Source organism: Poeciliopsis prolifica, unplaced genomic scaffold (assembly GCF_027474105.1).
Source record: "Poeciliopsis prolifica strain line A6 unplaced genomic scaffold, Auburn_PproV2 SCAFFOLD057, whole genome shotgun sequence".
NCBI lineage: Eukaryota > Metazoa > Chordata > Actinopteri > Cyprinodontiformes > Poeciliidae > Poeciliopsis > Poeciliopsis prolifica.
The window spans coordinates 434,456-450,528 of record NW_026562432.1 but is presented as its reverse complement, the minus strand read 5'-3'; the positions used below and the strand labels follow the sequence as shown (position 1 = coordinate 450,528).

Here is a 16,073-nt window from a genome sequence, read left to right as displayed (position 1 = left end):
AAAACAGGACATAAAACTCAAATGTCTGCACATATGTAGCCTTTTAGTGCCATAGATTAAAATTATTTTAGTTTAAATGCAGTTTTCAATCATTTGTTTGTTGCCTTTCTCCTGTTTAAGTCTCATTTTACCAGTCAGACTCTGCTGCCTTCATTTCACCTTTGTAACTCATTACCTGTCTTCTGTGGTTTTTTTCTGCAGAAACCTCTAAGTGGTATACCATAAATTTCACCTTTACAGATCAGCCTCTTGTTATGGAGTAAGTATTAGTTTCAAGGTTTTTCGCATACATTATGCTGGGAATATTTTAAAAAGTAATTGCAGGAATATACCAATGTCCCTAATGGGTTTTTCTTTCCCACAGTTTCAATGGCGACATGATTCCAGATGTCTTTGGGGTGACCACGCCTCCCAAAACTGTAGTCTGTTATCTTACCGAAAGGTAAGATAATACACATTTCTTGGCTTTGTCATTAACTGCTATTCTCTAACTTATTCAGAATAATATAAAATCATATTTTCCCCCCCCCACTTTAGGATTCAAGAGTGCAGGAATGATTTTAATAAATCAATCAAACTGCGCACTCCTCACTCTAATGCTTTCATTGACCTCAACAAGGACTTCACTGCTGGTGAGTATCCGATCATTTATCAAGTTTCTGATAAGAAAAAGATGAAAAATGTGTTTTGTTTGACAGCTCAAACCAACTACTTTATGTTAGTCGGCTAGAGAAGCTGAATGAATGGCAATGGAAACATATAAAGCTGCATTTTCCTCACCCAATTAGTGTTTAAGTTTTTTTTTCTTGGGTACTTATTATGTTTATTACTATTTTGTTTTAAAACAGTGTCTGTAAAAGCATCTGATTCTGTGGTTGTATTCCCAAAGCAGCCCTGATTACCACACAGCTGTAACCGGAGCATTTCAGTAATAAAAACTGACAGCTCCAAAATTACACCAAGACTGACTGCAGGCAGAAACCTTAATACATCTGCCTGTGAGTGTTGTTTTCTATTAGTCTGGTGATATCAGTGCTTGTTGTCACCGAGATTAGTACAGTCAAATTGGAGTTTTTGTTCTCAAATGAGCTTAAAATTGATTATTGGACAACTTACATCACTAAAGAAATAAAAAAACAAATTATCAGATTTTGCTAAGGACTTCAACATTTAAATGTCGATTCATTACATAGATTTTAACATGTTAAAATTGTTTGATTAAAACACGATTTTTTTCAGCTTATGCAAGGTTCAGAAGGGATCCATTGTGGTTTACACACAGTTTTTTCAAAGGTTTTAGTTCGTTTCACACAGTGCAGTGTGAAAGTGAACTGCAGCAGCTGAAAATGTGACAAATGTTGCAACTTTGGTACTCAGTCAAACCGAGTCTACCAGACTAAACACTCCTAGACCATTCGTCCTCGGAAAACTGTTCAGGTTCTGTCAAGTTGCATGTGGATTGCTTTTGAACAGCCCTTTTCAAGTTCTGCCACAAATTCTTCAGGACTAAGCCCTGGGCTTTGACTGGGTCACTCCAGAACGTCCAGCTTGATGTTTTCAAACACTTTCTGTCCAGCTTTAGTTTGGCGCTTTGTGTTGTTAACATAACAGAAGTAAAATGTTCTCCAAAGCAGACGGAAACTGCATTCGTTTCACCTTCATTTGCTTAGAAACATCACCAAAGTATGACACTGCCATTTCCGTGCTTCACACTGGGAATGTTGTGTTGGTGGTGATGTACATTTGCTGTCCGTAGTTTTTTATTTTGTAGAAATCTGTTTTCACTTTAACGTCCTTAATGTCAAAGGGGATTATTATCCTTTTTTCTTTTTGTAAAAAGGCCAAATTTTGATGATCATGATTGATGTGCAAAAAGCAATACAAATGGTAAAACATCCGAGGGGTGGAGTAGTTTTTATAGCCAACGTACAATTTGTACATATATATACCAATCAGTAGAGCATGGGGGATATTTGTGGTAAATCTCTAACTTTTTATGAGCAGTCAGCCCTTTTTACATTGCATTGGACAAATATGTAGCGGAGACGTAAGAAAATTAATTGGAGAAATCTGAAGAAAAAAAAAACAAACAAAAAACTGCACATCTGGTGGGTTTTTACTCCTGGCTGCTGCTGTTTGTGAGGGGTGGCTCACAGAATGCAGGAAGAAAAAAAAGTGAGAGAGAAAAATAGGCAGGAAGCGATGGAGCGATGAAGCTCAGCTGGAAAGGAGAGATGGTTTGAAAGAAGAGGATGGCTGGAAAGATAAAAGAGGGATGTGAGGGTGGGAGACGAGCTTTTAGAAAGGCTCAGTTCACTGTCTGTGGAGGCCACCTGCTCCTCTAAGCGCTACCGACTGGAGCGTCACAGAATGTAGCAGAGAGAGCTTGAGTTTCTAAGATGGGCAGGTTTGTTCTTGTCAGCTGGTTCTCCCTTCATTGGATGACGAGAGTATTTGCTATGCTACTTAAAAAACCCCTGACAGTTAAATTTTAGATGTAGATTTCAGGCACAAAAATATAATCCCCAGATTATATGTTGAAAACAAATTCATATCATTCTTTTCACATTCTTATCTGCACCAACCTTTTGCCATGTTTCCTGTTTTTCTTTTTACATCTCTAGCCTTTTTATTTTTTAGTCTATCAAAGGAAATACAAACACTGAAGTAAATACTCTGACAAAAGCTGGAAAGGTTCAAGAGAGAGTAACATCCTGCACCCAGCGGTACGGTCTTACAGCTGCTTTGTGTTTTACCTGCTGGGTATTAAGTGTTGTACCTTCATTTTTTGATTGACATATCTTTTTGCACAAAAATGTGGTTGCCTATCAGGATTCCTTACAAAGAAACTGTAAGCTGGAGGACTGAATTAATTTCTCGTATTATGCTTGAAGCCACATACCAGTAGTTAGTTTTTTAAAATGTTAAAGTGAGAACAGCCCACAACCACTCTTAAAATAAGGGCTCTCGCATGAGAAGAAACATCTGGGTCATGAAGTTTCCACGTTAACAGCGTTTCTTTTTTTTTTTTTTTTCTTTTGTGTAATTCTGCTGGGATGAAAGGAGTAGGCGGCCTAAAATGTAGACATCTTTATAAATTAATCTGCATGGATATGTTAATTATTTGTTGTTTTAAAGCTTTTCAATTGCTTTGACCCTTTACCAGTGCAAATCTTTATCTTGTGATTTTATTCAGTGTTTCTATGCTGAAACGGACGCGGTTCCCCATCCGACCAATCAGAGAAGCAGCACACTCGGTCTTTTACTGGTGCCACTAAAGAACAGGAAGGACGGTTTCACTGCAGTGTCAGGACTCCAATCCTGGTCTGCTCAGTGTCGTCATTGTAAACAGTTTCATAATGGTATATTGGCTGACCCCACTATATCATCAGTTCCAGCTAAGGAAGGAAAAAAAAAACTGGAATTGTTTCCTGGCTAATGTCATGGCCTCATTTAGCCTGCTTATTGGTCTCTCAGGCCGAGCAGCCTGGCGGTGACAGTGACATATAGCATTCGGCCCATAATCTTTTCATAGTGTTATTTTTTTGGCAGCCATTACCTCTAACAGCAGTATATTGATATCAGATTAGTGTTTTTTTCCCCTTTCTTTTACTGCCAGTTAATTTGTGTTTGTCAAACATATCAAGAGATTTTAGACCTTGATAAACCTCGTTGATTTTCTTGTTTTTCGACAAACACTTCTTGAAACATTTGAAAACCAAATAGGTGTAATAACACTTTGCAACTGCCTGATGGCTGGACAACTTAAATAACAGATTACAAAACAATAAATATCTGTGTTGTTGAGCTCATCTGTCTAATTATTCAGTAATTTAGCAGAAAAAAAGATTTTTGAATTGAGAACGTAGCTGTCTTTGTCAATTACATGGTTTTCGATTAAATTATGTGATTATTTACAGACCCTGCAATTTAAAATTTAAAATTTTAATTGAGTCCCACCACTAGATTAAAACCATGATATACATTAAAACTGGTAACTGGCCTTCTCCTGTTATATTCAGGAAGTCTGTCATTTGAAGAGTATTATTATGGCTCCAGGCGTCACATCACATGTCTGAAGAAAATCTGTGGAGCAGGAGCCTACCAGCAGCTTGATTAGAAACTTTGTTGAGAGAAAATGTTGTAATTGCACAGTACTTATAGATGGTGTTTTGTGAGAAAGGCATGCACAAAGACCACAATACTGGCATAAGGATTCATTGCTAGGCAACAGGGATGGTAATTCTCTGCAGCATTCAATTAAACTACCTCTGTGTTGAAGTGGCTTGTTGATCGTCTGACTAATATCACAGGGGTGGTGGGAGAAGAGAGCAGATTTGCCACCTAACAAGGCTGGCCGAGAAGAGCAGTTGCTTGTTCATAAATTCTGTTTACATTTTACTGGGCACTGTAGCAAAAATTTTAGTTTTGCTTGTCACGACATGTAAGGATATTGCATGAGTTTTAAACTTACCAGTAACCATAGTAGTAATGTCTGAAATATGCTGCTTAGCTTTTGCTGGTAAACTGTCTAAATATATTTCTCAGCCCCCTTAGCTCCGTAATCCCAGGGAAACTCTTCTGTTTTGCAATTTTATGCTATCTAAAGAAGTTAAAAACTGGGAGGCTTGTCACTAATTCAGATTTCAACACACACTTTAATTTCTAAATATTTTCCCTCCAGTACTGATCCCCTTTCAGATCACAGGTCTGCAATAAACATGGTCCCACAAACCAACCATTACGAATGATTTTTATATCCATTATATTATGCAAGTTTATTTTAGATTTGAAATCCTGTGTGCTTTCAGAACAGACAGTTGAGATTGCAGAACCAAGGGTAGTGACTTACTACTCACAGTTCAATATGTATGAGGGGAATTTAATAAATGGTTGAGCTTTTTCACTCCACTGTGTTAAATATATGCAAAGTTATGTATTTTCTTTAATAAGAATCTTTAGGCTCTTGGGAATTTCAGAGGACTAAAGTGGAATAAATGGATTGAATACATAACATTGACACATAGACCCTTTAATACAGATCTATCACTGCATTTGTAACTAAAACTAGATCCTTCTTAGCAGAAGGATCTAGTTTTGCTCTCCATCAGAAAATTCTTTGGTGTTAAAGTAATAGTCTAACTTCACAAGTTGTTTTGCCTATTCTGAATTGTGGAGAAGCTTCAGTGTTGCTAGCTTGGTGGGCTTTCAGTGTTGTTTTACTTCAACCTTCATGTCAAAACCTGTTGAAACATTTGTTTTTTGGGTTTTTTTATATTTCTGGCTGAAATATTTCAAAGGCTGGACGTTAAATCTGTGTATTAACATTTGACAACACGGGTCGATTTTTGCTTTTCTTTTATCATAATTCATAAGTTACATTTACAATTTTGTTGTTTTAGATATATTTTCTTGAATAACGCACTGTATGCAAGGTCATTGTAGTTTTACCAGAATGAGTGAACCATCATGGCTTTGTACTGTTATAATGGACACTGCATTTGATGGCAATATCCAGTGATACTTAAGGTGCTCAGACTTGTGAATCCACATGACATTCTTGTCTATGACATGAGCTGACAACAGCTTGTTACCGTAGCTTCTGAGAGGAGTTTCTATTTACGCAGACGTGTTCAGCATATAGGAAGTGTCATGAGAAGTTAAAAACTGGGAGGCTTGCATTGATAGGCTTGCAAATGTGTGCGTGCGTGTCTGTGCGTGCGTTTTGGACATAATCCTCCCCATAGCTACTGCACCTACGTTGTTCCCAGTAATGGTTTTAGAAGATTAGCTCTTCTGGGAATAGCATCTCTCCATTCTGTGCGTGTGTGTTTTTCCATGTTTGTGAATGAGCCATTTTGATGGATCAGGGTGGAAGACACAATGTGGAGTAGGGCAACATATTGGCTTAGAGACAGATTTATTCTGCAGAGCTCAACACTTTGTTCTTGGCCTCGATTCAGTATTTTATCAGTTTCTGTATGTGTGGTGGGTGTGCATATCAAAACCAGCATCAGGGTGTTGGGGACAGTTTAATAATGGTGTTGCTCAAGCTTGTGTGGGATTAGCTGGGCTGTTATAGCAATTGAAGCTTACATAATTATGTTTGCATTGATTTATATCTGTGTGTAGGGGTGTAATGTGGAGTGTATCTGTTTAACAGCATTCATTCTTTATCGTTGTACCACAGTAACAAGTAGGGATGATCTGAATTAGCAGTTCTCAGTTTTTAGCTCTGGCCTGCTCCTCCTAACACACACAAGTGCTTGTAATAAAATGATTTTATAGATTTATAGTTTGTATGATCTGGAGAAAGAATCTTTTGTTCTTTGACCTGCTGATCAGTGGTCAGAGCTGACAAAGAAACAGTTGGCTGACTGGCTTGATGCTTTAAGCTGCAGAATTTAAATAGTGTGCATACAGGGAAGGTTTTAAAATCAAAATAAAATGTTTGGGATTTCTCTATAATTATTTATCATGCAGAATATGCTTCATTAATCTATGTTTTAAGCTTTCTTAAGACTGGAAAGAGGACAAAGCTGGTGACTTTATTCTTGCATCCATTCTGTTACAATGCCAAACTTTACAGCAAATGTAAACAATCCACCTTTAGTCTGTTACAGTACATAAAGTTATAAAAATTTTTGGTTTTGATAATTGCTTTTTTTTTTTTTTTTTTTTTTCAGTTGTGTCGGACCACAGTTGTTTATACTTTTACAACGCAGCAAGAAGGACCAAAGTCCAAATCTCACCTGTGGCTTATTTATATGAAGTTTTCCTTTTGACCAAAAATTATGCATATTTGGCTAACTGGCCAATCCAAATTCATGCACAAACCATCATGGCTGAATGTATTGTGCTTCTTTGTTGCCTTGTGTCTTATGATCTGTTCAGGATGTACCCTTTATTTTACAGATTGGTTGCAGATGATAGACATCTGCCACCTTGTGCTCCTGCAAATAAGCCAGGTGTAGAAAAAGGACACCTGGCTTATTTGAATACTTTTTATTTTCCTTTTATAAAATTAATCCTTCTATTAATATTTTCAATAAATGAAATTTATTAAGCAATAACGTCCAGCTGTCTGGACAGCCAACTTATAAGTGGCTAAAGCTTAGAACTCTGTATTCAGAACGTATTAGTTGTTCAGCAGCTATTTGAAAAAAAAAAAGCATACTTGTTCTAATTTCTAGGGTTTTAACATCTAAATCACGGAAATTATTTATATTGCTAAATCAAAGTGAAAAGGTTGACTGGCTCAATGAAAACAATCCAGTAATGGTGTCACTGTAATAATCTTGCGCTCCAGTCTGAAAAATGACCTGTTTTTTTGGATTTTGCTCTGTTTCTAATTCACATCACAGGGCCGTGGGGGTCACAATCATGATTGAAAGCCTAGTCATCTAAAGACGTTACTCTTGGTGTGACAGGTGTCTCGAGGGTCAGTCTGCAAACTGAACAGCCATAACTCTGTCTGGGCACGGAGAAACACACACAAAACTGTGTGTGTGTGTGTGTCTGTGTGGTAAATGGTTTGAGTAATATGTTTTGGGTGAATGGATAATTTTTGGTATTTGTTCTAAAGTATTCTTGCCCCTGAGAATGATCCACATTGTGTCACTTTTTAACCATGAGTCTCCTTCTGTTCTACTGAGGATTCATGAATTAGATAAACACACATTAGTGGAAAATAGTGAAAAGAAAGGATTCATATTCTTTTTTTACACTGAAAGATCTGACAAGTATATAATGAATTTTTCAGCTTCCCTTAGTTTATATTTTGTAGAGACTGAGATTTTTATTTGTTTTTGTCAAAATGGCTTAAGTTAAGTTAGACTGAGTTGAGAGCTTGTATAAGTATACATTTTTCAACTTTTGCCACTGATTAATTACTGATTAATTAGTTTTAGCTCAGGACTTTGACTGAACCATTCTAACACAAGAATATGCCTGGACATAAGCCAAATCATTATGTTTGACTTTCTTCTTCTGACTCCTCCATCAGATCAGCTTTGGAGTTTACAACTATTAGTATTCTGCTAACAGGATCCAGCTGAGCTCTGGATCTATGCAGCTCCTCCAGAGTTACCCATGGTCTTTTTGCTTTTTCTCTGCATAAACCCTCCCTTTACCTATTATCTCTTGGCAAGTTTTTACAGGCGTATCACCCATTCCATTTTTGGATGATGCCGATCTGTTCAGGATGTACCCTTTATTTTCTTTCAAAGAGTTTGAATATGTTTGCAAGATGCTGCTTTCCTTTGGCTGGAATAACAGGCAGCAATCATTGATTGCTGGGACTCTATTTGCATGTTTTCTGGCTAAGTCTGGCGGTGAGGGAACCCTGGTTTCGATTGGATGTATCTGTTTCTCAGCTGACAGCTGTGACATTTCCCTCAGAATGCTAAAGGCTCCCCCTGTCCATCTGAGGGATGACCCAGTCGAGGGGTTAAAGACGGAGGGAACAAATCGATGCAGCTAAACACTGAGGTCTTGACTGATAAGCTGCAGGATGTCTTTTAGCTTAACTATGAACAAATATACATAAGATACAAGAGTCACAAGAGCAACCGAACGCACACACACACTGTGGCTTAATACATCTTATTTTGCTTCATTATTGTCAACATCATTCAAAGTGCATCTCAAACACAAAGTAGACATCCTTGCTGCAGACCCATAAATAAAGCAGTTTGATCATTTGGGTGGATGGCCTTCCTTGAGCTCGTTTTTGAAACAGCCCTGCAGGGATCAGAACCACATGTGTGTGTGTTGCTGCTGTGGCATTTACTATATCCCTTTGACAGCCAAGCCAGAATAGGAGTCACAGCTTGTTTGCTGGGTAACAGGCTAACAAATAAGCCTCTCAGGGGCAGTAGAGACATGAAGTAAAGGATTGGCTCTGTGCCTCGCACCTCCCTATCACTTCACATCAATTTCTTTACCTTCGTTTCTCTTTTCCTGCGTTTCAGTTGGGCTTTCTGTGCTGTTCCTACTGTCGTCTTGCTTTATGATAATACACTTTTTCTTTGGAAAAAAAAAAGTTTTTTTTTTTCTTTACCCCACACAGAGGCAAACATACACCTAATGGCTTGTCTTCTTGTATTGCCGAGTGAGGCAATGGCGTACATGCACAAAAACACGACACATATCAACGGCTAATGCGGCAGGTGAAGTGCTGGCTGTCAAATCTTCTTTAGACATGCTGCCTGAACAATCCAGAGAGTAGGACTTAGTACTGATTTTTGAGTGAAGAAGGTATTTAGAGTGCAGAATTTATGTATTGATATTGAAACCCCCCCTCCCCCCCTCCAAAAAAATCAGATAATTTAACTCAAAACTAAAGCAGTAGATGCTGCTATTTGAAAAATGAGTAGATGGGTAGTTTTTTCTATCAAGTTCTAGTTTCACTTATCTAGGTAAGAGTTGTTCTAAAATAGAAACTGGCAGACAAAGAAATGAGTTCACTCATTAAAGAGTCACACAGTGATTCTGTTCTGATGTATAGGCTCTGCACCAAACCGCACTGCGCTATCATAGTTCTTTGGCTTCTGTCACTTTCCTTTTTGCTCTCCTCCATCTCTGCAACTATCCAAACATCCTCAGTGTTTTACGATCACTTTCAAACTCATTTTAACTACTCAAAAAATACACCCAACTTTTAAAAAAATAGACTTCCTTCACAATATTGATAAAGTACATACTGTTTCTTTCTTGTTTCTTAATCTGTCTGTGTGCCTTTTTTTTATCCAAATGGGATGTTCGCACAACACTCGGATCTGTCTGCGCCAATAAAGGTGTTTCATAAGATCAGGCTGCAGCTGAACCTAAAACGACTAGCAACAAACCTGCAGACTGACTTTTGTGTGTTGGCCTGAACGCAATACTTCACATTGTAGCTGAGCTAAACTTAGAGTGGATTTGGATATCCTGTCTATAATACTGTTGATAATAAAACAGACTTTGAGTCTGTTTTATTATAAAGTCCAAATTATATAAAAAAGAAAACAAATACAATAAAAGAATAAAAACCACAACAAAACAGGCTCCCAACCATTCAGGAGGCAATCATGCAAATGTCTCCAAAGTACAGATTAGTATTTTACTGCCCTATATTTAACGTTAGTCAACAATAGAATAATTAGTAGGATTATTAGACTTGTTTAAATGATGAATAAATTTATGCATAAGCCATCAAAGTGCTGCTGCAAGCAGATACAAGCAAATGTTGATATGCAGTTACTGTACTCAAAACAGTACTGTACTCAGATTTAAGGAAAGTTATTTGAGGATGTATAAGTTTTCATATACCTTGCCATCAATGGATAGATCCCAATGTGAAGACTGGGGCCAGAAAACCAAGGAAAACATTCATTCAAATAAAGGAATCTTGAAGGATTTGTCACCATGACCAAATGTTTTATAGTTTTATTTGATCACTGACATGAACCATACTCTCCTTTTTTGAACAGTACAATGGTCAAAGCCATAAAGAGACTGCAAACCTTTACTGTTTGAAAAGTAAGACGAAGAACACTGACCTTTCCCACTGAAATGTTAATAAGTTTCAGGAATTGAAATATATATATATATTTCAATTTTCAATATATATATATATAATATAATATTTATATATAATATTTATTACTCAATATATAATGAGTAATAAGTTCAAAATGACTAGATATAAACTAATAAATGAATAACAAGCAATCATTTGCGATATATTAATCAATAAATAACCTATAAATCAGCGCAGTTGAATAAATTAGCTCAGACTTTGGCGTTGGAAAGCCTGATGGCAACAGGCAGAAATGGCTGTGGTGCACTTTGGCAAATGAGTCCCTGGCTGAAGGTGCTCCTCCATCCTGCCAGCACATCATGGAGTGGATGAGACTCTTTGTCCAAGATGGCCTGCATCTTGGACAGGATCCTTCTTTTTGACACCACTGTCAGAGAGTCCAGCTCCACTCCCAACGACGTTACAAATATAGCAACGACTAGTCTTGATACTTTTTATTTTGCAGTCTTAGTATCAGCATTGTTACACTGTGCTGAGCATGATGGAAACCTAAAATCTAAGAAAACTTATGAATTATTTGCTTCCTCTGCCAATAAGTTATAGACCCTTTTTTGTTCTTATATTTGCAGTATTTTAAACTCGTAATGTTCTACTTTCTCAGTTTTTGTTTTGCTGCTATGTTTTAGAGACCCTTTACTCTTAGAAATCAAGCAGCTGTAGAAAACCAATAATTGTACCCTTTAAGGGTCAACTGCAAATCTGTAGAGCGATTGTGACATTTATTGTTTTTAAAAGATTACGTCTCCTCACAGACTTTTCAAAGTTACAGTTTTTCTAGTCAGGCAAAGTGAACTCAGTAAACATGAGTTAATGGAAATGTTTTGCATTAAACAAAGACATGGTTTAGATTTGTCTCAAATACAAATTGTTTGTAAAAATGTAAAGCACAACTTTGACCTTATAGACAACTGTATTGTGAAACTTCAACCTGAATAACAGCTAAATGTGATTAAAGTCTGATGCCCTTCCTTCTGTCCTGAAGGTACACTTAACATGCCTCATGCCCAACAAGCATGGTATGTTGTTTCAAAAAAAGCTTACAGTCTGAGATACTTAAATCAAAATAATGATCGTGCTGTAATTATGTCCGTATGTTCCATATTTGTTAGGCGACATGATTACCACATTTGCCTTTTTGTGTTCTTGTCCATTCGCAAAAACCATCAAATGTCCACTGCTTGCCTCTCAGAAAGCATCACACCACCTTTTGAGGCTGCAAATAAAGGGAAGATGCCGTGGCAAGTGGGGAGAATGATGTGAAAGTGAGTCGAAGCAAGCAGATGGTGTACACTCATGTCTGCTGCCATCTATCTTCCCAGAGTCAGAGTTCACCCTCTCTGCTGCGGCTCAGAATCCTCCGAGCGTTGCCCTATCTGTTTATACAGAGGCTAATAGGACGGCCGGTCTTCATCCCCGTACGGCACCTCGGTATAATGGAATACTGGGACATAATGCCGCTCCAGTCAAACACTCAACTGAGGCCTTCAAATTGCCTCCAATCCCCTTAACAAATCTGCAGAGAGGCTATGAATAATTTGAGGGCCTGCTCATCTCTTCTGTCTTCTATTCTTCTCGCTTCTCCTCCTCCTCTTCAGATTAAACTTGAATCAGATAACTTGATTTTGCTCTCTTTTTGTTTTTTATTACAAAGTCCTAGGCAATTTACCAGACAGATCTAGTTCGGCTTGAAAGGTCTTAAGCAGAAGGAACATTTGGAAGAAGTGGATGAATACAGAGTAAAAATGCTGACTCTGCCTACCAAAAGTAGACCTGTTGTCACAATCACAAATTTTGATAAATCGTCCCAGAAGTTATTGTGGTTATGAAAACATTGTCATTTTGAGGCCATTTTTTGGTAATGTGATGATAATAGTGTAATAATGCAAGAAGACATTCTTAAGGTTCATTAGACCATAAAGTCTAATGAACTTTTAAAACTGAATTTTTAAGACATTTTAGTGTTCAAAATAAATGAAACAGCAAAAACATCAAATAAAATGAATTATGGAGTCTCTGTAAACAAAGTCATCCTTAAAAAAAGTGCTAATTGAGACCAAAGCATCAGACTGAAGACTTTAGTTACCCAGTTTTTGGTAGAAAAGAGAAAAACAATAAATAATGCAAATGGAAATTACTGAGCTTGTTTTAATTTATTATGTGATTTATTCATTTCTTGCTTATTGCAATAAGCCTTAGAAAAATAATTCTTTAAGTTCACTTTATTTCTCCTATGATTGCTCACTTTTAATTACCAAGTAATCAAATAATTTTCTAAGCTGCAGATTTCAGATGTAGAAATGAGATTTAGAGCTTGTTAAATGAGTTTTTGTCTCCCCTCGACCTAAAGAGAGGTGGAACCTTTGTGCAGCATGGAGCCGTTTTCCCAGCAGCGTGTGCCTCAGTTTACCTCGCGGAGCTGTTTGTTTGAGAAATACTTGAGCTGTGTCAGTCGGGGCTTTTAAAACCCTGCTATTAGGAACAGACACACTTGCAATTATTCCGTTAGCGTGGAAGGACTGGCTGATTGTCGATGATTGGCTGGATCACAACCTGATGACAAGGGAACTCGCAGATCCAAACGCAGACATTTAAATAATGTGCTGAAATCAGCCACGCCATGCGGGGGTGTGTGATTGTGTGTTTGCGCGGGCCTCATCGCGAAAACGTTGATGTGGTTGTGAAGGCAAGAATTTTAAAGTGCCGTTGTGATGGAGGGACAATTTTAGCACCGTCACAAAAGCAGGAGTCAGCTTGCGAGCCAGCGCAATAATAAAGTGATTATAGATTATGTTCTGCAACGAAAGAGTTGACTTTTGCTTCTAGTGAGCTGCCTTTTTCAGGTCCAGATCTACCTTGAACCATGTGTTGCTTTCTGTACGTGTCTCTCCCAGTCTTCTTTGTGGGTTTTTAATACTTTTTTTTGTGTCTTCAGACGTCACAGGTAGCATATCTCCCATTTCCCAGCAACATGACATTTTACTTACAGCTCTGAGTCCCTGCAGCGGTTATGCAAGCCCAGCTTCCCACACACAAACACATTTATGTACTTCAATTATATATGCATCCTTCCAGAGTGGTGGAGGATGACAGCTCCATTAGCTTGTGCTTTAAATGCATGTATTTACTCAATCTGCAAAGAGCCAAGTCAGTACTGCTGAACTGGTTCAGGACTTAATTTTTGGCAACGTTGCCTTTTTTGTCCCAAATAACCAACAAATGAATTTAATTTATAGATAGTTTGGGACAGATGAGTTTGCAAGATTTTCAGAATGAGGAAAACCAAAAATGTTGATTCCAAAGTAAAGTGAAGTGATAAGTTTCAAATTCTTAAACATATCTCACTTACTTAAGGCATAGTAACATAGCAACAAGACTTTAGAAAGACAGTTTTTAGTGATTTCAGACAGAACATGTCTAATCATGGTGTGTCAATGAAGATGTTGATAAGTGAGAAAAACAACCAGCTTTTTCTCAGTGAGTAAAGTAGAAAATTGACAGCTTCACAAAAGTGGCATCTGGATTGAGCGATCACGTTTGTTTACTGTCTAAACAGCTCAAAATGGGTAACACAAGAACGTGTCTGACCATTGTGTTTAGAGTTGTGGAGTGATAAGTTTCAAATTCTTAAACATATCTTAAGAATTTGATATGTTTATCAAATATGTTGCAGTGGATTTAAAAAAATATGCTTTATCATTTTCGGTAACAGCATAATAATGCAAGAACACATTCTCAAATGTTCAGTAGATTTTAAAGTTTATTGATCTTTAACTCTAGAACTGGAAAACATTTTAAATATCCAAAATAACTAAACAAAACAACAGAAACAGCAGATAAAATTAATTACAAAGTGTCAACAGTGTAGGCAAAATTGTCCTGAGAAAAAGGGGCTATAATTGAGAGCAAAGAGACTGAATACTTTTGTCATCCAATTTTTGTTAGAAACAATAAATCCTGCAAATTGAAATTATTGAAATCATTTTAAGTTTTCATGAGATTAATTAATTTACCATTAGGTTATTATTCCTTTCTCTTATCATATTTTGATCTGTCAAAATATGATTGAATTTCATTCTTTTTTGTTCCATTTATTGACTTACAGAGCAAAGAGTGCAAAATAACATTAAAACATACTCCTCTGACTCCAGTATTAGACCTGCACATATATCAGGCCATCATCTTGTCTTGTTCAGTTTGATGAAATTGCATTCATAGCATACCAAATCATTTAAAAAGTAATAACATTTCATACAACTTTACATTGATTATATGTGGAATCTGAATTGTGCTATGAAAAAAACCTTCCATCAAGCCACTAATTGATCCCAAGTTGGATAAAAAACAACAAGTTTGCCTTGATTTAAACTCCTGAAAAGAATGACTCAAGCAGAGCCACTGTAGCTTTTGGCTCTTTGGAGTTTCACCACTTTACCAGGTGCTGGGTTAATTGTTTTTACAATAATCAGGCTTTCTGAATTACTAAAGACAATAACATCCCAAGCTCAGTTATTGTTATTCTACAGAACATAATATTAATATAACTTAAAAACAGACGGTAATTGGATTCTTTATTTTTTTTTATCAGTAAATTGAAGGTAATTGCTCTTTAGTGGAAGTCGATTTGAATATTGAACCAGACAAACAATACAGGTCCAATTTACCAAGACACTCATGCTAATTCAGAATCAGTTTGTGAAATTAAACCATGTTAGAATATGCTAAAATAATGAGATTATTACAAGGAGGTCTCTGTCTTTCTGTCCTCATTTATGTGATTCTTAATTTGAAAAAGTAAAACTGTGTTACATTAAACAATAGTAGCACCACTTAGGTTTCATATTAAAGGGGCAGTATTATGTGTTTTCCAGGCACATAATGCCATTGTTTAGCACAACCAAGTCACAAAAAGAACTTCAGTGATTATAAAAAATCCTGTATATGTGACTCAAAATAAATTTTCCTTCCTGATTTAACATCTTGAAATTGACTCTCCTGCTCTTTCTGAAACTGCCTTAAGGAAGTCATCACCCCTTAATAAATTTTTTTTGCTCTAGCTCATAATGAGCACAGCAGATTCACAGTCCCACCTGGTGTTTGCTAATTGTTGACGGCTAGTCTGAAGGAGCTTAGGGGGTGGAATTGCAGGTGGGGCCTGCTCTGTGAGGCGGAAGCTCAGAAACTTGGAACTTGCAGCTCCAAGGAGGAGCTTCGTCCTCAAAGGCAGAGCTAGAACCACATAGACGTTTTGCAAACCTAAATGGTTGCCATGGATATTAAAGGATTTCTCAAACATGCATAAAAAAAAAAAGTGAATCTGCTAAATCAAAGCAACACTCAATGTATGTTTTTTTTCTAGGGAATAACATTATAACCTGATGTAAAGCTAAAAAAAAGTCCATTTTACTTAATTTGTTCTTTATGGGTTTATTATATTGTGAACTAATAAAGACTTTAGGAAAAAAAGTTCAAAAGGTCTTTCATTTGGGCACAA

At 36.9% G+C, this 16,073-nt stretch overlaps 1 protein-coding gene across 1 annotated transcript in view; it reads left to right on the top strand.

Annotated features, from left to right (window-relative positions):
- The window catches only part of itfg1 (integrin alpha FG-GAP repeat containing 1), a 152,042-nt gene that overhangs the window by 3,967 nt on the left and 132,002 nt on the right, over nucleotides 1-16,073 (top strand). The window contains exons 4-6 of the mRNA XM_055060071.1: nucleotides 202-259; nucleotides 365-442; nucleotides 538-632. Coding sequence (XP_054916046.1) covers nucleotides 202-259; nucleotides 365-442; nucleotides 538-632 — 231 coding nt within the window. The remainder of the gene's footprint in view (nucleotides 1-201; nucleotides 260-364; nucleotides 443-537; nucleotides 633-16,073) is intronic.